The sequence below is a fragment of the Glycine max genome, chromosome 13, assembly GCF_000004515.6.
Source record: "Glycine max cultivar Williams 82 chromosome 13, Glycine_max_v4.0, whole genome shotgun sequence".
In the NCBI taxonomy this organism is placed as follows: Eukaryota; Viridiplantae; Streptophyta; class Magnoliopsida; order Fabales; family Fabaceae; genus Glycine; species Glycine max.
In genome coordinates this window covers 43,876,868-43,901,597 of record NC_038249.2, presented here as the reverse complement: position 1 = coordinate 43,901,597, position 24,730 = coordinate 43,876,868, and the positions used below count along the sequence as shown (strand labels likewise).

Sequence of the window (24,730 nt, the reverse complement as noted above, 5' to 3'; positions counted from 1 at the left end):
TGTTATCTAGAATGAATATTTGATGTGCGATTTGTGAACAGAAGGTCGAATGAATGGATTTTTTTTGTTATCCACAACCCATTGAACTACGTAATTCATCTATAGTTAGTATAAAAAAAACTAGATTGTTTGATTGCAACAAATTGAAATTGAAATGTCCGGAGTGTAGTGTAGCACGGGATATTATTCAGAAGTAGCGGCTAAATGCCTAGACTTTTCTTCAATTGTGATAGATTCGAGCCAAAAGACACAAGAAGTAACAAGTTGGATTTGAACAAAATCCATGTAATTCAGACAGCTTCTGCGGAGGTTGTAGGCACCGATCTAAAGGAAACCAACATCAAGTGACTGGTGTGAAGAGTGGGTTGGCAAGGAAGTGTACCTCAAAGTTAGCAATTACAAGGTCTCCCATGAGGTGTCAGCACAACATTCTCAAGCCCCAGCAACTCTCCACGCACCTCAAACACATCAATAAGCCCAGGTTCACAATGTGACGCGCCACAAAGAGCACTTGAGAGTTAGCCGCCAAATCAAGAATGTTAGAGTAATACTTATACACCGTCTCTGTTTTTTCAGATCTGTACTGGTAACTAACTCGACACCCAAAAGCCTCAGCTCTCTTGGGCTCTTGGCAATAGCTAAACCAATCCAACCGCTTTACCACTGAGCTAAATATAAAAATATGCAAATTACATTAAATTATATATAACTTAGGCAAGTGAGAATATGAAAATAAAATTATGCAGAGGAGGGTGACGTCGTCTGCATTTGTGGGCGAAGGCGGAGAAAGAGGGATAGTGGCAGAGTTTGAAGAGCTCTTCTTGGATGTTAGTGTGCATTGGGCAAGTCATTAGCACCCCGATTGATTCCATTCACAAACAAGAGATCCGCTGAACTCTAAAGGCTGCTTCAGAAAAATGTTCAATCTGCGTCAGAAAAAATGTTCAATGCCCATGTACATGCGCTTTTTGTGATAACTGTCTTGAGAATGACTTCCACATATTCTTTGATTGTCAACATGCAATTCGTTTGTGGAAAGAAGCTGAAATCTGAACCCATATCGAAGACAAGGAGCTCCAAGTAGAAGGAACAAAAGAACTTGTTTTTTATTTACTATCTTCCTTGTCTTCTCACAGTAGCAGCAAATTTTGCATTATCATTTGGAGCATTTGGAATGATCTTGAGGTCTCTCCCCATATTTCAATATCTCTTGCAATGCAATTTCTGGCAGATTGGCAACATGCTCGAGCAAAAAGTAACACAACACCTTCATCAACAACCAATCAAAACAGTGTGCAGTGGCATAAACCTCCAACCGGACAGATCAAATGCAATATGGACGCAACAATTTTTTCACATGATACCAGATTTGGTGTTGGCTTGTGCTTGCGAGATGAAACTGGTAGGATCATCCGGGCTAAAACATCTTGGCACCCGGTTCTTCCTGAAACAGCTGAGGCCGAGGCATGATGGACTCTTTACCAAGCATTAAAGTGGACAAAGGAGTTCAATATTTCCAATGTAATATTTGAGTCGGATTGCAAGAACGTCGAAGATGTTTGCAATAATTCCTCCAAAGGAAATTCAGAGCTGTACTATATCATTCAATATTTGTAAATAACTATTTCCTTCTTTTCTTACAAATTCCATGGTGAGTTTTGTTAAGAGGCAGGTAAATCATGCCGCTCACTCTCTTGTAAGGACATCAAGATTTTATGTATGCTCTGTTTTTCATCGTATTATACATTGTATTTCTTCTCTTATTATTAATGAAATGACATAAGTATATTTTTCCTCAAAAAATGTTTAAAATAAAGATATTATGTTGTTTTGGTAAAATGATTCTACGATATTGAATTGGATAATGAAAAGTGGGTTAGGTCGTAGAATTATGAAAGCGAGTGTAATCACAATACAATTGCAGGTCTTATGTAACTCATGAATCATGGCAAGAAGTGGAAAAAAAAAAAACAAATGAGGGGAAAAATAATCAATACAAATTTGGTCTATTGAGGGATACAATACAGTTTTAAAAAGGAAAAAAAAAACCTTCATTGACGTACCATCGAATTGCAAAGGGTAAAAATATAAATAGTAATTTCATTTGAAAAAAAGTCATAATATGTGTAAAAGGTTAAACAAGTAGTTTTATTCTTCAAATTTGGTCAAGTAGATACAACTGATGCAAGGCAATTAATACATGCAACGATCCATATCCTATACAAGGCAATTGCTAGTAGTCTAGTCTAGTCTCCACACTCCACAGATGGGATTTACATATAGAAGGAGGATCGCCGAAACAATGATAACCAAGAGGTAATTAAGCTAAACTATCTGCTACAGAGTTAGCTAAACTTCCGCAATCCCTTGTCCTAAGCTAATCGAAGGCCACTAATAATGCCCCAAATTTCCGCAGCTGTAATGGAACATGTCCGTAAGGAAGTTCGATGACACCAAAAAGAAAAATCCTTAAAAAAAAAAAAAAGAATCTTGCAAATATTTTGTTTTAACGCAAAATTGGTCCGAAAGTTCAACTAAAAACATCTAATGTATAATTGATTAGATTTATCTTAATTTTATGAGTTTTTCAATTTCACATAATTTTAAGTCCTCTATGCGTAAATTCATTATAATACTGAAATTGTTAAAATGAGTATTTAATTTAATTTAATTTATGTCATCTGTTTCAGTCGAACAAAAATTAAGTAATATTATTTAAAATTAAACAACTTATATAAATATCTCCATTCGAGATACTCTAAGAAAGAACAGCGTGAGGGATCTTAATTTAACTACCATTTTTGGTTAAATATTACAATAAAATCTAAGAAAATATAAATGTTCGAAGATGATATAAGAAATCAAATTTTACTGAATTGAGAGTGTTTTCTTTTTTATTTGAGACGTGACAGATACGTTACTTACGTAATTTTAGCCCAAGTTATATCATGACAACCTAAATTTAAAAATTAACAAAGAAAGAAGTTTCATAATGCTATACTAAAGAATTTGTGTAATGACAGGATAGGAAATAGCAGTATATTAATATATTATGATAATGAAATCCAATAAAAGACTCGAGATATGTGTAGGTGACAAAACAACAAAACACTAGCAAGATTTTGGAGTTCACAAGCAGTAAATTCTTAAACAAGACAAAGGCATCGTCACGGTCCACTGAAGGAAGAAAAGGAAGGTCGGTTATTATAAATTTGTAATTGGTTAAGCGTGCATGTCTGTCTTCCCTGATCTTTAGCTATCTTTGACCTTTAAATTAGAACCTTAACCAACAACCATCCAATTTCCCCCCCTCTTTGCCAAAGCAAAATTCTCCTAACATAAAAAATAATGCAAATTTTGTTTCTCTCACTCTTAAACCCATTACAACATGCACCCCACGTTCAAAGAACCCAGCTCAAAAAAGAGAGGCTAACATAAAAAAAAAAAAAAAAAAAACACCATCAAACAAACCACCTCCACCCTTTTCTCATACTCACCAACTCCAAAAAGAAAAAAAGGAAAAAAAAAATACAACTCCCATTTCATTCGTTACTTTGGCTTCCTCTGTGCTACTTTCCTTCTCTCCCACTATCTCTCCCTGCAGGGGTCTTAAGACACCCATGTTTCGTTCTTGCTAGGTTACACCTCAAAAGTTAAACTTTCCTAGGAATAAAAAAGAAAAAGAAAAAAAAGAAGACGACAAAAACATGGTTCGAGCTGGGGAACAAGAGCAGGAAGGTTACAAGGCCAAACTGTTTAATTTCAGAGGGATATTTGAGGGCACTGGTAGGCTTACTAAGAGCCTTAGCGTTGACACTGCTACCGTATTGGAACCTACAGAAGATGGAGCAGCGTCATCAAGAAGTCAAGGATCAAAGCCTCTTAATGATTTAGATAAGATGATTCCCAAAGCAAGGGTAATAAGCAAGGAGGAAATTTCAGTGAAGGAAGCCAAAGAGAAGCTATTGCAAGGTATTGCTATTTGATCTTGTGTAAAAACTAAAAACTTTTCCATGAAAAAGAGAGATTCGAAAACATCTATAATGTTGGTGACATTCATGGCTGGCTTTAATTCAGATATGGAACAGATGAAGGAGAGATTTTCCAAACTGTTGTTGGGTGAGGACATGTCCGGTGGAGGAAAGGGTGTTTCGTCTGCTTTGGCACTGTCAAATGCTTTCACAAACCTTGCTGGTACGTTGACTTTTTTCTTTTGGAATTCTTTCCATAGTTATTGATTTGTAATGAACAAATAAATATTTGCAACATATCCTAATATATTCTCATAATTCATATCTCAATGAAACCGCAGCTTCTATTTTTGGTGAACAAAAGCGCCTAGAACCGATGCCGGCAGAAAGGAAAGCAAAATGGAGAAAAGAAATTGATTGGCTTCTATCAGTCACGGATTACGTTGTTGAAATGGTTCCTTCACAACAAAAGTCTAAGGATGGTTCAAATATGGAGGTAACCCTCTTTCTATTTAAATATCTACGTTTTTCTTCCTATTATCATAATAATTGCTATATGATTGAACCTGATTTTTATATTGAATAGATTATGACGACACGACAACGAACGGACCTCCACATGAATGTCCCTGCCTTGCGCAAGCTTGATGCAATGCTTCTTGTAAGAAAAATCATTAACCTTAATTACCCTTTGAGCTAAATGTTGTTTGAATTGATTGTTATTATCTTTAAGAATTGATGATGATGAACAGGAATGTCTAGATAATTTCAAAGATCAAAATGAGTTCTATTATGTGTCAAAAAATTCAGATGATTCAGATCAAGGCAGTGCCAAGACAAAAAATGATGATAAGTGGTGGTTACCCACCCCTAAGGTTCCTGCAGAAGGTCTATCTGATATGGCTAGAAAATTTCTGCAGTATCAGAAAGATTGTGTTAATCAAGTACTTAAAGCAGCCATGGCAATAAATGCCCAAATTCTAACAGAAATGGAGATCCCCGAAAGCTATATTGACTCTCTGCCCAAGGTGAGACAAAAAGAACAGATGAATGCTTAAAAGTTAGCACCTGAATCAACATTGTGACATCTTTTTACATAAAATGGGTTTTTTTTTTTTTTTTTTTCCTTTTCTTCATTTACAGAATGGAAGAGCAAGTCTAGGGGACTCGAACTACAGGAGTATAACAGTTGAATTTTTTGATCCTGACCAGTTCCTATCAACCATGGACTTATCATCAGAACATAAAATCCTAGATCTCAAGAATAGAATTGAAGCATCAATAGTGATTTGGAAGCGAAAGATGCACCAAAAAGATTCCAAATCTGCTTGGGGTTCTGCAGTGAGTTTGGAAAAAAGAGAGCTCTTTGAAGAGAGAGCAGAAACCATATTACTTCTCTTAAAGCATCGTTTCCCTGGCCTTCCTCAATCTGCATTGGATATAAGCAAAATCCAATACAACAGGGTAAGAGTCTGTCCTGTGTGAAGCTTGAGTTTTGTTGTTCACTATTTGCATACTCTAGTTCCGGTCTTAATATCTAGACATAACATCATTAATGGATTTCTTTTCATTTGTGTTGCATGAATTAACATGATAAAGGATTTGTTGGGTTGGCAGGATGTGGGGCAAGCTGTTCTAGAAAGCTATTCAAGAGTATTGGAAAGTTTGGCTTTTACAGTACTTTCAAGAATAGATGATGTACTCCAAGCTGATTATCAAATTCAATCTCAAAATCTATCAGGGAGAAGGAGAAGCTCAGTTTCAAGGCCTTTTAGAGAAGAGATAGACAAGGCTAGTGCAGAAGCTGGTTCAATGACATTATCAGATTTTATGGGTTGGGGCTCTGATCAAGGTGAAGCAGACATGAAGAAGGACCCCTATGCAATTTCGGATGACTTATGCAAAGACGATGATGATCCAAAGCAACAAAAACTTCCAACCATAGTGACCAACAAGAAGGTGTCATACCTGGAGACCTTGGGAGTCATGAGAAGCCCAACATCGCGTCATTAAAAGCACATTAGACTCAGGTGTTTGTTGGATTCTTGATCAATTCTTTCCTTTTGTACATAAGAATGAACATACAAAATCATCGGCTTTGAAGCATTGTCAGAGATGTATAATGTATTATCCTTATAAGAAGGATTTGTAGTAGTCCCGTAGCCACCGAGATGTGATTTTTTGACAATACCTACCACAAGTAGTCATGTCTGTCCTTTCCCGTGACCTTTTAACTCACCTTTCCTTTCGGTGACAGTGTTGATGTAGAGATCATGCTGTATTGATTCACAGGCCAATTTGTGTAACATACAACTTGTACTAGTTTTGCTTTCCATAAATTAGGATCATGCGAGGAAATCAAGTCAACTGCATTAATTAGAAGATCTTGAGTTTCATTATTAGTGGTGATCACTTACTATTAGGTTAATTTTTAACTAAAAAACTCTCTTAAAGTTGATAAAAGTAAATAATCATGACTCTATTGGACCAGAAATGAACATAATTTAATAGAAGTAGGCTTTAGGCGTACTTACACATTGTATGCAAATAGAGATATACATGTTCAATTCAAGAGAAGAAGAAGAAGGGGGAGGGGAAGGAGCTAAACAGATGGAATTGGGAAACAAAATTAGATCTTGCCACGGGGACCTGGCTTTGGTGGAAGTTGTGGGCCCTTCTTGATTGGTAGAATGTCACCTGACGCTGTGGCACTCAAGTATGCCAGGGTGGAACCACCTCCCAGGATCAAAAACTTTAGTAACAATCCCCTCTTTGTGAATGGAGCGGCGAATGTCTCGAAGAACTTGCTCTGCAAATCCATATCAATGAGACTGATATTATATAAGTTTGCATTTTCAATCAAGGACTAATAAGTTGTTCGAGGGAAAGAAAAAAAACATAATCTTTTGGGCTATTCATTAGTGAGAGTCATAGGATAATCCATGAATTGGACTTTAAATATCACTTTACGTTCACTACCATGTGAATGCACAATACAAGCTTTAAATACCACACCTGAAACTATTTCTTAGTTAAAACGAATAAATAATATAGAGGCGCACAGAGGAAAAACAAACCTGAAGAGGGTTGTAGGGTGAAGGTGCATCGGAGCCGTACAAGTCCCACTGACCAGTAGTGTTGCCTAGATCCTCCAAATCAAAGTACACACTCTTGTCACCGTACTTTGCTACAACGGCACCACTCCTGTAATATTAAACTTTCACGTACAATTAGAACCTATAGAGACTTTTTTTGGTTTTCGGAAAACATGTATATAGAACAAAAAGAAGAGGACTATGCATGCATATTGATTTAATTAAATCTCCTGTAGAGTAATCATAGTGCAATTTGTTCACCTGAAATTCTTGGGTCTGAAGCTCTGGCGAGAGGGCTTGAAAGAGAGCTTAGTTCCAGCAAGGCCCTTGACAGTAGATGGTTGAACAACAGCTAAGCTTGCCAGAGAAGCCATTGCTTTCTCTTTCTGTGTGATCACATGCAGAAATGCTTTGGTTTTGATATGTTTCTTCAATCTCATCTTCATTGCCACGTGGCCAACTTCATTTATTTTGTGCAGATTTTGTAATTCATTCATGACATGCCACATGGTTCCAACATGGATAAGCCTATCCACTTGGTTAAATCTTTGTAAAGATACCATAGATGTAATTTTTTTTTATTTTTTATATACATGGGATTAGTTTATTTATGCAGCTTTAGCAAATTAATTTGATAACCGGCCGGTTACAGATTTTTATACCATGAATTAACTAATTTTAAATTTTAGAGTTATTATTATAAAAAAATATTTTTAATAATATAATAATTTATAAATGTAGTTCAATTAAATTTATTTATTTAATCAAATAGTAAGACACCAATACGATTTATAAAACAAATAAACATTTATATATGCACTATAAAGTAATTTATCTTGCTTATACATATAAACTAAGACAATGTATTATATTTTTGTAATAAAAAATTTTTTGTATAGTATTTAATCAAAATTGTCAGTATTTTTTTAAGAGGATGTTGAAATCTGTGGTATTTAATTGAAACTTTGTATGACCAATAAAAAGTTTTTTAGTATTAAAAAATAAATACAAATTTTAATGATTATTTTGTGTGATAAATTTTGAGTGATTTATGTGACTTTTAGTAAGATATATAAATATTGTTATTAAGACTTGGTAGACTTTTTCTTCTTCTATTACACACTTTCTTTTTTTTATAAGATTACCTTTAATGAGATTTTTAAACTAAAAAATCCTTATATTTTTTCTTAGGAGTTTTTTATGTTGAAGATTGGATTTTAGAAAAAAAAAACTTTGAAGAATTACACTTTTTTTTAAAATTTATATATTATTTTTTAATATTATTTGAAAAAAAAAGAAATTTTTTTTTTCAAATAATATTCAAGAACTCAAATTGAGTTCTATTACTAAAACAACAAATGACAAAAATTCTTACATATGAAACATTATCATAAAACCTAAAAAAGTGATTCAAGAAATGGAGTCTTCCCCTAAAAACCTTTAAATACTTTGACTTTTTTGTGCTCAATCAAAATGTATAATGAGTATCCTATTTCATAGGAGGTGTATTGTAAAAACATTTTTCATATGTTGTTTTTTTTAATGCAATTATATTTATGTGAATCGCCATTGTTTTATGCTTTTTTTGTTGTACGATAGAATTAACTATTAAAATATTAAAAAAATCAAAGGTAGTTGATACATAAAAAAAAAACTTTTTTTAACATATAATATATTTTTTAAAAATATATAAGCAAATGTCATTCATATGTTTACATGTAAATATTGACCTCCTAGAATATGGTCATACAGGAAAATTCTAACTCAACCAGTAATCTGGAGAGAGAATTGTTAGCGATACTTTCTTATTAATATACATAATTATTTTTAAAAATAATATAGGACACCAATCTAAAATTTAAATTCATCTAAATTAATTTCAGATGTGTTAATGATACAACATAGATGATGAACAGAACAGTCTTAGTATTTTTGGTTAGGTAATTTTTAGGAATGACCTTCTTTAAAAAATAAAATTAGATAATTAAATAAATTAATATAGAGAAGATGGTGCAGCGTGCACCGCAGTGGCACAGAATGAAAAGAGATAGAGATAGAGATAAATATATGGTAGAGAAGAGAGAGTGTGAGTGCAGTGATAGAGATAAGAAAATGTGGCTTGTGCAGCTCTCAACCCCATTTCTGAACGGACATGGTCATTCCACCACCCTTCTCTCCAAGCACAGTTCGGCGGTGACTCAGACCCACTGGGCCCCACCGAGTTTCCTGCCTCAAATCAATGCGATGAAGACAATGCAGGGGAGAGTGGTGTGCTCCACCAGCGACAAGACGGTGGCAGTGGAGGTGGTGCGGCTGGCCCCTCACCCAAAGTACAAGAGGCGCGTGAGGAAGAAGAAGAAGTACCAGGCCCACGACCCCGATAACCAATTCAAAGTCGGCGACATCGTCCAGCTCCAGAAGACCAGGCCCATCAGCAAGACCAAGGCCTTTCTCGCACTCCCCGTTCCCAAAAGGCCCTCCAGCAGGCCCGAGGCCCAGCCCGAGGAACTTTCCATTCCCTTCGAGTCCCAGCCCTAGAAGACTCCAGAGTCACCCCTCAATTTCACTCTCTCACGCCTACTTTTGCATTCTCTTTCGTGCTTATGTGTTGTAATTTGGATGCTGCTAGTATTTTGTTACTGCTCTATTTTTTACCTTCACTGTATGTGCAATTCTTATCATTCTAGCTGACTGCTATCATATATCATCGTGTTTTTCTTTCATTCATCATTGTTTTAGTGTTTCTGAGGGTTTTCTGATCTAAGTTGCTCGGTGTTAATTTCCTGGATTCGCTGAATTGAGGAAATTTTCTTGTTTAATTCCATACAGAAATGAAGTACGAGTGCGACTTGCTGAGAGTGGACAATTTGGTGCAAACCAAATGAATGAGTGAAATTGAGAAATGAATCTTGTTTAACTCTGTTATCGTGAGAGCTTTTATTATTGCTTATTGCACCCTTTAAATATGTTTGATGAAATGTCTGATATGGCTTTTGATCAACCTTCAATTCAAATGTCAAGTTATGGTTATGGCTGTGTTATCTTTGAAAACTTATTGTAACCGACAAGTTTTTGATGAAATATTTGTTTAGGTTTCTGATGGCCTAGTTTCTATGATAAAAATATCTTGACTTTTCTTTCCCTGTTGAGCTCTTAATTTCCCCTCTCCTTGTAAATTATCCAACTCGTTTTTCTATTGATTACTTTTACAACATACTGAACAATAGTACTGTGGTCAATAAAATGAAAATTCCAGTTAAATTGTAGTAATAATGTGAATCCGTGGATCAAATGCAGTGATCTTGATACAATCCTCGATTGAAATATAGGACTCCTGCGGCCTTGCCTTGGTTGATCAAATGGTACAAGAGGCCTCCAAGTTGGTTCTACTTTACTTTCGTATAAGGTCATTCCTACAATTACATGTATAGTCCATGGTTTCTTTGTTTTGCTCCGTCTGCAACGAGGCACTTGGTTGTAAGCTTTCTAACAGGAGCTTGAAAGGGGAAAAAATTCACATAAAGAGTGACTTGATGGTAATGGCAACCAAATTATGCAAAATGTATTGGATAAAATAGCATGGCACATGCATGGGACAAAATGAGATGAATACTGACCAAGAAACAAGGACCTGGTTACCCTTGTATTGCCTGCATAATTGTCCGGGATTGTAAGTTTGTATTTTGTAACAATTTTTTGTGGAAGAATTTCCCACACCACACCTAAATTAAAGCCTAATAACAAATAACACTGCCAAGGTGCCAAACCCGACACTAAATATATTTCCCAGAGAGTAACAAGCAAAGTCAGTTTTTTTTTTTCTATAACAATAATTAAGACTACTGACTACTGACCAATTTTGTGCATGTTTAGATTTCAGTTTGAAAAGCTCAAAGATATTTCTACTTTCGAGGCAAGAATTTCTACCTGGTGAAGCCTCGTTTTGACAAATGAATATTTTTCTTTAGTTGGAATTTTCTTCTTCCTTTCTTGTTTTGTTGTTCTGGTAAGTCCATTTTTTTGGAAATTTGATTGGTTTTATCAACCTGATATGCACAGTTTTGGATGCTTATAATTTGGGTTACAACAATACTGTAACGTTTGTTTCCGACATAAACGTGAACTGTACAGCTTCGTGAAGATTGTGTAAAAGATGATTACATTGTTAGAGCAGAACTTGGGTGTGAAGTAGTTCACTATCCTTTTTAGTCAATAATTCCAATCTGAGCCATCAAACCAACCATGTAAGGCAGGAATAATCAAAATTACTACAAAAAATACCAACTGCATGAGGAATTAACAAATGATAATTTCTATACTCGCCATACTTAATATCTAGGTTCTAAAAGCTTCTTGTCTATCTTTCCACCTACAGAACTGCAGATACAGATATACAAACTCAACCAACCCTCCTTGGTAATGGAATAATGATTAAAACTAACCCAGAACAGAATAAGGGGACAAACGCAAGCTATTTTTGCCAAACCGAATACCATCCAAAAAGGGAATACAGAGCCCAAGATTATCACAGCTAATTAAAGTCTATGGCTCTCTATCAAGTGATTATCTGATTTTAACTAACCATCTTCACATTGTAAACTTGTTCTGATATTTCTCAATGTACAAGATACAAGAGTGTTGACCGAGTCCACAGATTCCAATGTTAACTTGGCTGTGGGAGAAGCATTGGTAAGAATCTGGAATGCCATTGTAAACAAAGATCCTCCCTCAGTATTTTTTTCTTCCTGCCTTGAACTAATCACCAATGGCCTTGACTCAAGACCATCAGGAATAATGGAGAATCCTGAGGGCAGTATGGCAAGATTGCTAGAATCACATCCTGTCATCACAGACTGAATGCCAGTAATGTCCACACAAGCATATGCCACCATTGACTCATAAAGGTTTGTGCAGCTATCTTGCAGTATCCACACACTGTTTTCTTTCAATTTAATTGTCTGCCAAATGAGACGAGTACCATATTTCACTTAGAACCATGTTTTTTTTACCTGAATACACTTTGCATTTTCATTTCGTAAGGTATTGAAATTTGAATCGAACCAAAGCAACTTACTTGAATGGCTACGGCATTGCCTCGGTCTTGTCCTTTGGCTAAATTTGCAATAGACTGCACTGTCCCACCACTTGACATGATGTCCCACTGAGATAATGTGATACATATCAGGACATTTAACCATTCAAATTATTAACCAAAATTGACAAAAGGGTTAAGAAGGAAAGGAGACAAGAGAGTGGTACTTCAGTTCGGCGATTTTCATCCCTCAAGAAATCAAACAGAACATTAGGTGAGACAGGCAACCATACAGAACAAACAGCGCACAATATCAACCCAAGAGGTTCACCAGGATCGTTCAAGTTCTTTCTAGAACTTATCCTTATGTCTTCTCCAGTTTTACTTGTAACCTTAGTCCATGCGTGGATGCTTGACGCGCCAATTGCATGGCAGAAACTCCATGTCATTCTTTGTGCCAACTTCAGAATGCTTTTTCTCCCGGCCAAGGTGGCAACACCTAACATTTTGTCATGCAAAACTCTTTTATTTTATAGCTGCTCCTAAGTTAAGTATTTAATAACAAAGTAGTAACTTATTAGAATTTAGTATTACTCACCGGTTGAATCCTTCATGGGAACATTTGTTGCCATGAAGAAAACTAGACGTTCACATTGAAGTTGAAGAGTCGCAATCCAATGCCTGGCCCCAAAAGCTAGGCCACTGTTCACAATGGTGCGATACATTGAATGGACTGCACTCTTCTGGCATTCCGAGTGCTCCACCCATATTACCTATAGGTAAAAACAAAGATCAAAATGTAGTCTAGTCTATGCTGCATTTTTTACTTCAATAGTTCTAAATCCCCTTCACCAATTCTTTTAATTACTAAACTAAAAAAATGTTTTTATGTTCACAAGATATTAACTATCTTCGATCATTTTATTAACACAATAATTTTATTGTTTTGCATCTTTCAAGTGATGATTATTGATTACTAATGGTGCCTATGAAAGTGCATCCTTAACTTGCACAATGTCCACCGACAAAATTAGCTACAATGGTCACACTCACACTAACTAGCATACTAGTAACACCCAGTTGCTGTACCCATCCTCTATTTTATTTTATTTTGATCGTAAATTAGATTGCACTGACTGTAATTTTTTATCTGTACGAATCAAAAGAGATTTACAACACTCACGCTTCTTGCTCAATCAACATGAGCTAGAGCCCTTTGGTTTTATACTTACTATATATAATGACCAAGGGCTTTCCCCAAAAAACAAAATATTGAGGTTGAAAATTTTATGGGTCCTTTATGTAACATAGGTGTAAAGCAATTATATTTAGGACTTGATTTTGTACATACTTTGCAATGGCCATTGGACTTGTCCTCAATAATGCAACCAGAAGGGCGTTTTCTGCATTTCACGAGGGACGCGTCAATGTTGTCTTCTACTTTGTCTATGGATACATCAACGATTGCCCACTGTTCAGCACTCAACTGCTTGCAGAAACGAACAAAATAGACTTCTCTTGTGGGAACCATAGGAGTCAGCATTTGAAGCTCAGCAAACATCTGCACCCAATACAAAATTAAGGTTTAGACTTTATAGTTTTCTTGTCAAATTAAACTTTGTGCCTTTAGTACTTCCAAGGCAAAAGTTTCACTCTCCAGTGTCCACATCTTAGAACTTCCAACGAGGCCATGCTAGTCTTTCTATGTTCAAGAATTTTAGTTTATATTATGGAATACTAGAAGTAATAAAACACTGGTTTATGTGCTTTTTAGTTGGATTTTAGTCCTTGAGAGGAAAATCTTTTTTTCATAAAAGAACACGTAGAGACAAAGAGAGAGACAGATTCCAGCTGGACACATACATTGGATAAGATGTGGGGAAGTGAGAGGAAAATGCCAACAGTTATAAATGGTATTCGAGCTTTTGTATATTAGTATCTTTTTAAACTTTTGTGTGACTTTGTCTATACTTTGTGTGATATAAATAAAGGTCGTGTTTTAAAGACACGAAAAAGTCATAAGCACTTCCATTTTGGAACAGAAAACAAATGCATGGGTTAAGAACCGTAATTTCTATAAGCGGAAGCGTAAGTTTACACATGCAACTCAAATTGTTTACCTAAACATTTATAACTTTAGGATGAAAAAAATTCATATGTACGAAAACAGCTTGAAACCACCCTTTCTCTTGTTTGTCATGGTTGGACCACTGAAAAGAAATTCCATATCAATAAATCCATGTCCTTTTTGTTTTACAACGGGAAATAAATTTTATTTGAAACACTTGGTTGAATGAAAGTGATTGAGGTTATATATATGACACAAACTAATTTTTCTTTTGGCATTTCAATTTAGTGTATCTGCCTAAACTTTTAAGTTTTATCAAACCTTTCATTAAGTAGGCCCCGACGAATTCAATGTAGGAGAACATAGCTGTATAATAATAATAATAATAATAATAATAATAATAATAATAATAATAATAATAATAATAATAATAATAATAATAATAAAAGAGAAAATAGTTGCAGGCACGTGGAACGGAAGCAGTTTGAGCAGGTACGTTGTTCATCACTTTTTACATAATTTTTTTAAAGATGGTATTGGTATGAAATAATTTTTCCAAAGAGAGACTAATCTTTGTTAATAATTGTGAGTGTAATCATAATAAATATTCTACTTCCAACATGATTTATTACATATTTAATAATTAATTAGAATTTAAATTTTTAATCATTTAAATAAGAGATTAGTTATCACTTACGCTGTGATCACTTTTTACAATATTATTATTAGTATTATCATTATTATTATTATTATTCCACAAAAATTCAGTATACGGTTTGTGGTTGGTGAATTTAGTGTGTGATGCGGATTATTAATTACTGAAAGAATTAGGTAACCATGTAAAACAAAAACTAGCAGAGTGGTAACATTTTCCCCTTACCAGTTGCACTGCACCATTCCTGCTAAGACCCTCTCCATTGCATATAACATCAACAGTTGCCGCCTTAGATATCAAACACGGAAACATTTCCTTCCACTGATTCTGCAAGAAGCATAACAAAGACCTTTTACAAGTCAAAAGGAAATAATATTTGATTCTAACCCACAACTTAATCGCGAAGTATTTTCATATAAGAGACATTTTGTTATAAGAGATTAAAAAAGCTATTTGAGACAATCCTAATTAATATTCATATGGTTCTTTTTTTCTTTTTGAATCACCTGTATCTTTTATGTGAGACAATTCTATTCGGATAGCAAAGCTTTGATTAAGTTTGAATAATTATATTGTAATTTATCCACTAGCTCAGTGGTTATTCAAGAAGCATTCCACACGCACATAAAGGTATATATCTTATTCTTACCACGTCTAGAAAACTTTGGACAAGACTAGGGAGATCCACAAAAACAACTGCAGTGTCTCTTGAGGCTTCAATGGATCTCTTTGGCTTTCCACTACTGCTTGAATTTTCAACTGCAAACTCCTTAACATATTCATCATAGTTAAGAATTTCGCGACCAGTCTCGAAGCTACGAAGCCATAATGGTTCCCCCACGGTAGCCATCTTAATGAGCTCCTCCATTGCTTGGTTTACTATGTCCATTATCCTTGACTTATCAAGTCCAAAAATTCCAGTGTAAAAATCCAAAGAGCTTCTATTCTCTTGGTCATGGCCAGAAGAACATGAAGGGGACGTTGACCCTGGTGCGTATTTCCCTAAAGCTGCTCGGAGTTTCTCTACCTACACACACGTGTTGCTAGAGAGTGTAAATCTTCAATATTGATTTTTTCTTTACATGCATATCAAGGAAAGTAATTAATAATGTAAATTAAATTCAACCTCAGCTTTGAGTTTGGCATTTTCAATACGTAGTTGTTGTTCTTCAGTTGGCATGACACCATCTCTGCTTGTGGTGGGCACGCCACAGTTGGGGCAACAAGCTTTGTTTATGGTCTCTCGTAAGCTCTTATTTTTCTCCTTTAGTTTCTCTATTTCTGACTTCAACAAAGAATTTTCATGACGCTCTTGTATTGCCTGCAAAAAGCCAATTACATATATGTGTATATAATAATGTATATATATTATTATTAAACTCAAAAGAAAAAACAATTATTAAAGAAAATGAAATGGAGTTGATGGATTAACTGGATATGTGGGTAAGTTAATAAATTTAAATTAAATTACCTTGATTTGGGTTCGACGATTTTGGAACCAAAACTTGACTTGCCTTGGGGCAAGGCCTAATTGCTTGCTTAGTTGTTGCCTCTGCTTTTCATCAGGATGTGGTGACTCTTTGAAAAGCCTACAACATTACATTCATGTCAGCTTTTTGATTTACCTTTCACTACAAGCTTCAGTTCTGATATGCAGAGTGGTCCAAAAAATGGGGTTAAAATAATGCAGACATGATATAAATATGTGTAACAGTAACACAAACTAATCAAGTAGAAAGAGGGCTAAAAAAAGTGGTTTATTTCAAACAAATAAATAAAGCTAGCAAAAGCAGTTCAAAAATAAAAATTTTAAGCTTTGTCTTTTAATCATCGTCCTTTTATAACCATATGATATCCATAAATTTACTCATAATCGTGGCCAGTAGTACGGTATAAACTACGCAGCGATGCTTTAAAGTCTCCACTGGTAACGCTGGCATGCAAATCATTTAATTTGATTCATTGATGACCCCCTAAATTACTTATTTATTTAACAACTAATAACATGTGCAAAGAAAACCATCCTACAGGTAACAGTTTCAGCCTATATATATATATAAAGCTGTTTCTTAGCAGTACGTTCTCAATTAACAAATACTACCCGCATACCCAGACGACACACATAGTGATAGTAGTACTATGCAGGAGGGATGCCATAAACTCAAAGAAAAAGTGTAAGATAATTATAGTAATGCACATTTCTCAACCATGATTAATCAATGTCAAATTGTCAATAGTCCGTTCTCCATCAAAACTAGCTAGTGCTAGCAACAAGACAGTTTGTATTATACTTTACCGGTGAAGGTTATAAAATAAGACGTGAAATTTACAAAGTTTTATATATAATTTCTTATAGTAAATTTGAATATTGCTAAACATGTCTTAACTAAGCAAAGACGCTAATACATAGAATAAAGTAAGATAAAGTATGAATATACTAACGCTTCCATTTCTCTGATCTGGTCAGCAGTGTGCCTGTGATATTTCTTCCTCTTCTTCTTCGTCTTCTTGTTCTTGTTGTCTCCATGGGCATCGTCATCATCTTCAGGTTCAGCTTCTCCTCCTTCGAAGTCATCCTCTGATCTGGATCTCGTGGGGCCGGAGTTCTCGCTGCTAATCTCCTCTAACCTCTCAGCAGCTCCTCCACTCCCTTCTTCGCCCTCCTCCACAGAAGTGGCAGCCTCATCAGCCGCGGCCACCCCAGCATGGCGAAAAATGCCAGCCTTCAATGCAGCAGAGCACGACAAGAGTGAGAGAGAGACAAAAGCACATAGACAAAGAAAGAAAAAAGGAAAGAAAGAAAACTGACGAGGCTGAGAGAGAGAGCTGGAGAAGCAAACAAGTCTTTGGCGTGAGAAGTGGGAGGAGGATTATTATTGTTGGACATGTCGGCGCCCATTGATGAAGGAAATGAAGAATGGTGTGTTTATGAAGGATCAAAAATGGCAGAGAGGCAAGGGGGAAGAGAGAAAGTGACGTAGGAAGTGGTGGATTTAAGACTATAAAAACAAACGCTAAGGATTTTTTAAAATATATTTTTATCCCCCTTATGTTAAATGTGGAGGCTGGTAGGATTGACTGTTAGATAAACAAGACAAAGAGACCCAACTAACAATTCAGCAGTTGAATTTATGCCTCCAACGGTATTTTTATCATTTATCTTACTCAGCTGCCTAAGCCTTTTTTACTATACTTTTGCTCTTTCAACTGCATTTTATGCTGATTTTTAAATGTTAATTACAACACAAAAATTTGAGAATATATATTTTTATTTCATGTTTGATTTCAAAAGTAATTGTAAAAAAATTAAATATATGAGGACAAAATAAAATCTCAGCAAGAATGCTCTCATTTCTTTCTTACTTCTCACCACCCTTGTTTCTGTATAGAAACACATATCGAATAATTACATTTGAATTCTCATTATTGACTGATGACTGGATTCAACAATTTTATTATGATATCATTTATTTTAAATTTACATAATCTATTATTTACTAGCTAGCTATTATATATTTTGAATTCACATAAATATATAATACTAATGTAAATTCTATTAAAATAATTAATATTAAAAAGGTTATTTTAGTAAAATAATATTATTTTATTTGTGTTATCTATTGTTAATTAATCTACATGATAAAAAAATTATTATGTAATTAAAATATTTGTTTTGTGTTATTCTTTTTATCGTGTACCGTAGTATGTACTAAATACACCTATAGTATTTTTTTATGGAATTATGCTGTGAGCTAATTATTTATGTACATTATAAAACAATTCGATATCTCATTGTGTGTCACAGTAATTTTTTTATTCGTTAAAAAATCTAGATAAGTTGAGTCTTAAAAGCTTACTATTAATAAGACGGGCTTCGAAGGAAAATCTTATATCAATAATTGCAGGATTCAAGTTTATATTTTTATAAAATATGAGCTCTATCTTTATTAACTAAACCAATTTTTATGTATGATGTGTCATAGTTTAGAGTTTGCTGCAAAAAATCAATACTAATTGAAATAAGTGGTAACCATATATGTTTTTTTTTTTTTATCAAGGAGGATTCAAATTTTGATTTTAAATATGAAATATACCATGTTGAGAGAAATATATTTTTTTGTATGCATTTCTAATTTTTTAGGGACATTAATTATTACTTTTTTGCCTCTGAATGTTTTGTAATAATATTATGATAAGAAAAAAAAAATAGTTGGTGACAAAATACAATCATAGTTTTCTTGCAAAACATGCCCGAATTGGAAATCATTTTTTATTTATTTTTCTCAACCATTCGTACAGGTTACTGTGTTTAAATAGTTATTACAACGAAAATTTTTACCTAAAAAGCACTACTATAATTTTATTCCAAAGCAACGAAACATGCTCATTCTGATTTGGAAATCTTTTTTTTTTCCATGCTTTCGTACAGATTAGTGGTTACTGTGTTTTGTTATGAATACTTTGTTACAAACTTAATTAATTTCCTATTCAGCAAAAAAAAAAAAAACTTAATTTCCTATGAGTCGCTGAAACTTATTTTACGTTTAGATATTAATAAAATATTATAGGATAAAATGAAATGTGATAGATCAAAACGAACTAAAAAAAAGGTTATTTAGTGCTTCAAAAAAGGTTATTTATCTATATTCTAATTAATGTTTTTTCTTTGTATTTATTTTCCCCCCTTTCTTTTCTTCTAAGAATTATCCTGCATTATATATAATTACTATTGTTGTTATAATATTAATTTTGTAAAACCATTATTGTTACTACATTTGCATTTTTACTCAAATTCTATTATAAATTCAATGTTTAATAATTTGGTGTGCGTATGAATTATAAGTATGAGAAGTTTAAACCATCACATTAATTATATTCTCTTTAAGAAATTAGTATGTGTGCATACTAGTCGTTTTAATTATTATATTTTCCTAATTAGTACTCTCATTTTTAATAATATATTAAATTTAATTATTTTTTAATTATCATATACATGCGTAAAAATACATAATTTTTTATGTTATTTTTGCATTTTTTAATTAATTAACTAATTCCACATACACACCTTTGTTTCTTATTCATATTTTGTTTATAGATTTCTATTAATTTTGGTCATAATTTTTTTAAAACATATAAGAGTTACACCTTTGTTTCTAACCCCATTCATAACCGATTCTATATCAGAAAAACTATAATTGCAATGGCCAAAGCATAATGTTTCTTTTTCATAATAATCATCACTTTGAATTATGAATATATGTGTTACTTTGTATATGTATTGGATTGGATAAGTTGTTTCTATTAATTTTTAAATCTGTATATTAATTGATGCAAGATTATTTCATTTTAATTAATAATCTCTTAAAAAAATAATGATCTAAAGTTAAAATTTTAATAGGCAATTGGGTTAAATATTCTAAAAGAGATTTGTCTATGGTAATTTAGTCAACTCAAATGCATGATATATATATATATATATATATATATATATATATATATATATATATATATATATATATATATATATATATTAATTAGTGATCTATAAAAAATTCATTTCAATTAATTTATAAACTATTTGATTAAATATAAGTTTATTTAATTACAATAATTATTTTTACTAGAGTAATTTATCTTACTTATTATAATGTTTTTCAAATACAACATAAGTAACATTTATATTTTTTAAAACTAATTTATTTACATAACAATAGATTGACTAGTTTTTATTTTTTTTGAATACAACCTAATATTTTCTATTCTCCTATCTATGTCAAACATGCCACAACGACCATTCTCACCAAAGTTGACTACGAAAAAAAAAAACACGAAATAAGAAAAAAGAAAGAAAACTAACAAAAACAATATAAGCCGACTCAGCTTGGACATGCCGTACGGTACAATCGTAATGGTAAGGAAGAGGATGTCGCGAGACAATCTTAAAGTATACGAAAAGATGAACAAATTTATATCCTCAAAGATAAGGTAGCAAGAAGAGAAAACAAACGGAAGAAATTTTTCAGAACGAAAAATATTTATATTTAGGAGAGAGTATAGTTTACCACCTTTAATAATTTGCTTGGACTCACTCGATCAATACCTTGTTATTGTTGAAGGAAACCAAGTTCGGTCTCTGACCAATAATTTCTTGGCAACTTTTCTTTTAAATTTAAAACTAGAATAATAATAATAATCTGTATTTTGAATTTTTAAATATCCTCATTTTAAAAAAAATAATATTACGCAATTCGTTAAAATTCTTTGCATTCATGCATGACTCATTAAAATAAATAGCAGTCATTCATGGAATTATGGTAAAAGTGTTACAACGTGTGCACACGCAATTTGTAGGATTTACTGTAATAATCTCTTAAGAAAGGGAGTATCATAATATCTATTTTTGAATTATACATTTTGCAACCTATATCACCATAATATCAAATGTTACAAACTTCACTATAAAAGCTGCAAGATTGTAAAAGTTGTGGATTTTTGGCTTTATACAACAAATATATATTAAATTTTATTAGAGGCAATTTTCTAACTACAAAATTTGAACGTGAAGCATACTAAAAAAATTATGCATATTTGATTTGAATAAACTATTTTTTTTCTTAATCCTCTAACTAATTTAAAATTTGATCAAAAGATAAATAAAATTTGATCAAGTAGGTAACTTTGATTTCAACAAACTATTTATTGAAAAATGAAAGTTACCTTAATAATTTTTTCTAACCCTAAAAAATTTAAACCTAAATCTTTAGTTTAAAAATGTCCCACTTAAATTAATTAGACTTATTCCTTATTTAATAAATCTCATGTAAAATTTATCTAATAACAAAGAGTACGTTAAAAAAATTATTATTAATATTTCTCTTGCAACTAGCTATTTTTTGCTAATGTTCATCAGCTGTAGATTTTCTTCTTTTTTGCCCCTGAATTTTGTATGATTGTTGATATACAATAAGATCTAAACCTTCATTGCAGAATGTTTGTGACAACGAAGGATAAAGATTATAGGCATACTTTTTGTCAGATACATCTGCCATCACATTCCATAATTAAAGTTTTGGTGTCATGTGGGTTATGATTAAGTTTATCTGCTATTCAAACCAGTTAAGCCAAAATGTTTTTTTCTTTTTAGGTTTCATGCAATTTTTTCTCCTATATTTTGGTGGTTGGGAACGGCAGATAACTTGAAGCAATCACATGATTCGAGCACAAACCTAATAGAGAAAAACATTAATTGATTTGAGGTTACTTTCTCACCTCTCTTTACTTTATGTTGCCTTTTCTTTTTCATCTTAAATTCCTCACACCTTTCTGATCCTCCACACCACTAAGGAAAGCAAAAAACAGAAACACCAAAACTCCCACGGGAAAGAGGTATATATCTTGCTTTCATAGCTTTGAAACCTTTGTCATTTTCTTCCATAAAATAAGTTTTGGCTCACAAAAGGTAGAAGCAGCAGGCTTAAAATATGGGAGAAACTAGCAAGGAGACAAAAATAATTAACAGGTGAAAGAAAATAATAAGAAGTTATTGGCTATCCTTGTGGGAGTACTATTCATAGTTCTTACTTATAGAAGCTAAGCAATTAATAAATTGAAAAGCAAAGTTTTAGTGACTCAAAATACACCGAAATTCATGATGCCTCAGCACAAAAAGATACAATAAGTTGCTGCTAATAAATTACATGTCCGTGCAATGCTTTCATTGCATCTAACAGTAATAACTACTTGGATTCTCTACGTCAAATCCTTTGATTATTGTCATCCATATATGGTAAACAACTAACATACTGATTTCAAGAAGATATAAGATTGGTCCGGTGTTGGAAAAGGGTAAAGAAAGGAGGGGGAGAGGTCGCTAAGGGTTCAAACTTTGAATATCCCAACTGGCATTTCTACCAAATATAATAAATTAACATTTGTGAATAACAAAAATATACTGATTTTCTGTGCTTCAAACCTTATTACAGATATTGTCTATGAATGTTACGGAGCAAACATGTTCCTTTCATGATTTACTTTTTATTTTTTATATACAATGGCGGCAATGTTCCTTTCATAATTTGAATTCATGGTAGCTATCATATGGCAGGTATATATATGCAAAAGGAGTTGCAACTTCTACAGCAAAAAACAAGGGAGCTAGCTGAAATTTTGTTTTCTAGCACTTTTATATATATATATATATCGGTATCAATTTAACTACATAGACTTAAATCACTAGTTCCAGAATCTCATAGACAACACCAGAATTCCTGATATAGAGTGAAAAAAAAAGGTGTTTATATCCAATTCTAGCTCTCCCTTCCCCTGCATCAAACAAACTAGAGCCCACTCACACAAGTTAAACATATAATGAGCATTATCTTCCTACAGACTAACTTGCATTGCCTAAGACTGGCAACATTAATTAGAAATTTATCTAGCAACCAAGCTAAGTCTTTAAATTTCATCACGACACGTAATTCAGGGAATTGACCAGCCACGTATAACACAAATTAAAATCAATTGATTGGTAAAAATCTAGTTTGATGTTTCCCTTGAGTAAAAAAAAATTGTCATGATAATCAGGTTTCTGCACAGTCATATATTAGGAAAATATTTTACAATGAACACCTCTAGATATAAAAAGTTCATTCAGATGACCTTTTCATCCAACTTTGAGAGACAGTTAGCTATGAAGAGTAGATGAAATAGAAGCGAAATGAAAAGCGAACACCGAATAGTACTGTCACACACAAACATTCAAAAAGGAAATCAGGCTCATAGTGTGTTAAAGACAGAGAGTATGTGCACGTTTTCAGGAATATTTATTGCTGAAACTGATCGAGGTTATAATTACTAATTACGCGATATTAAAATACGTTCTCTCATTTTATCCATATGGCATATACTGATATTAAAATTTTGCAGACAATGCTGTATATACTATACGTGAAGAAGAAGCAGCATGGACACTTTAAAATATTGTAGTGATGTCGAATATGTATTCATGTTGAATACTACATATAGTCACTTTAAATACTTTTAGTTGCACATTTTTATAATTTTGTCGGTTTTTTTTTAAAAAAATTATACCGATACAAATTGTAATACCATAATAATTAGATAAATTAATTAGCATTTTTATTATGTTTACAATAACTCGTGTTCATTTTTTAAAATATTAATTCTGTCTCTACACACATATAACAGAAGTTGAAGATCAAACAAGACTCGGACACGACGGACAGTAACATACAGTTGACATGATTCAAGTTCAAATAAAAGCCTGCAGAATGGTATAATCTGCAATTTAATTTCCTTCTAAATGGAGGATTCCTACTTTTCCCCGTAAAATTTTATCTTTAATCTATTTCACATAATAGTCTGTATATGTTTCATTGAGATTAAAATAAGAAAAATACTCGTGGAAATTTCAATAATTAATTGAAATTAGCAACATCAATAAGAATACTCATTCAGTGTAGGGCCGTTTACTGGACCATTCTTTAAGACTACTGAAAAGGTTGATCTACTAACAACATTCTTAATGCATTTTGTATCATCATTCAAACTAACGTTAACGTAGAGAACAAAGCAACTACCACTAGGGGATTAGACACAAATAACAAGAAACAGAACATGGATACGAGATAATACCAAATAATATAGTGGTAGGCATTTTGGATTTTAATAAATTGATTTATTTTTTGGGGGGGGGGGGGGGGGGGGGAAATTTCTTCTTTATTTTTAGGGCCCCTTAAAGAAAAAAAAATTTCCAAATTTTTTTGGGGTTTTAAGTTCCAACCCTTTTTTTTTTTTCCCCAATTATTTTCCCTTAAAAAGGGGGGGATCCTCCTTTTCCCCCCCAAAAATTTCATTTTTAATTTTTTTCCCAAAAATTGTTGGGTTGTG

At 33.1% G+C, this 24,730-nt stretch overlaps 4 protein-coding genes across 4 annotated transcripts; 2 read left to right on the top strand and 2 right to left on the bottom strand.

The window, feature by feature from the left end:
• Positions 1–3,099: 3,099 nt before the first annotated feature.
• LOC112998793 (rop guanine nucleotide exchange factor 12) lies at positions 3,100–6,333 on the top strand. The gene is made up of 7 exons (XM_026125216.2): positions 3,100–3,972; positions 4,078–4,194; positions 4,313–4,467; positions 4,558–4,632; positions 4,724–4,999; positions 5,115–5,435; positions 5,589–6,333. Exons 1-7 carry the CDS (start codon positions 3,708–3,710, stop codon positions 5,982–5,984), a joined length of 1,605 nt encoding a protein of 534 aa, XP_025981001.1. The 5' UTR covers positions 3,100–3,707; the 3' UTR covers positions 5,985–6,333.
• Positions 6,334–6,455: 122 nt separating this feature from the next.
• LOC100500540 (uncharacterized) lies at positions 6,456–7,454 on the bottom strand. The gene is given in 3 exon segments (NM_001248886.2): positions 6,456–6,780; positions 7,049–7,175; positions 7,328–7,454. Coding segments are annotated over 3 exon segments (420 nt in total). The 5' UTR covers positions 7,441–7,454; the 3' UTR covers positions 6,456–6,600.
• Positions 7,455–9,156: 1,702 nt separating this feature from the next.
• On the top strand, positions 9,157–9,789 carry LOC100789205 (30S ribosomal protein S17, chloroplastic). The gene has a single exon (NM_001378618.1). The coding sequence runs from the start codon at positions 9,179–9,181 to the stop codon at positions 9,602–9,604; it is 426 nt and encodes a 141-aa protein (NP_001365547.1). The 5' UTR covers positions 9,157–9,178; the 3' UTR covers positions 9,605–9,789.
• Positions 9,790–11,290: 1,501 nt separating this feature from the next.
• On the bottom strand, positions 11,291–17,827 carry LOC100808292 (homeobox-leucine zipper protein GLABRA 2). Its single transcript, XM_003543590.5, has 11 exons — positions 17,631–17,827; positions 17,264–17,544; positions 16,293–16,410; positions 15,948–16,142; positions 15,471–15,848; positions 15,047–15,148; positions 13,450–13,659; positions 12,697–12,871; positions 12,326–12,597; positions 12,141–12,227; positions 11,291–12,024 (listed from the first exon to the last, which is right to left on the bottom strand). Exons 1-11 carry the CDS (start codon positions 17,718–17,720, stop codon positions 11,644–11,646), a joined length of 2,289 nt encoding a protein of 762 aa, XP_003543638.1. The 5' UTR covers positions 17,721–17,827; the 3' UTR covers positions 11,291–11,643.
• Between the last annotated feature and the right edge of the window lie 6,903 nt (positions 17,828–24,730).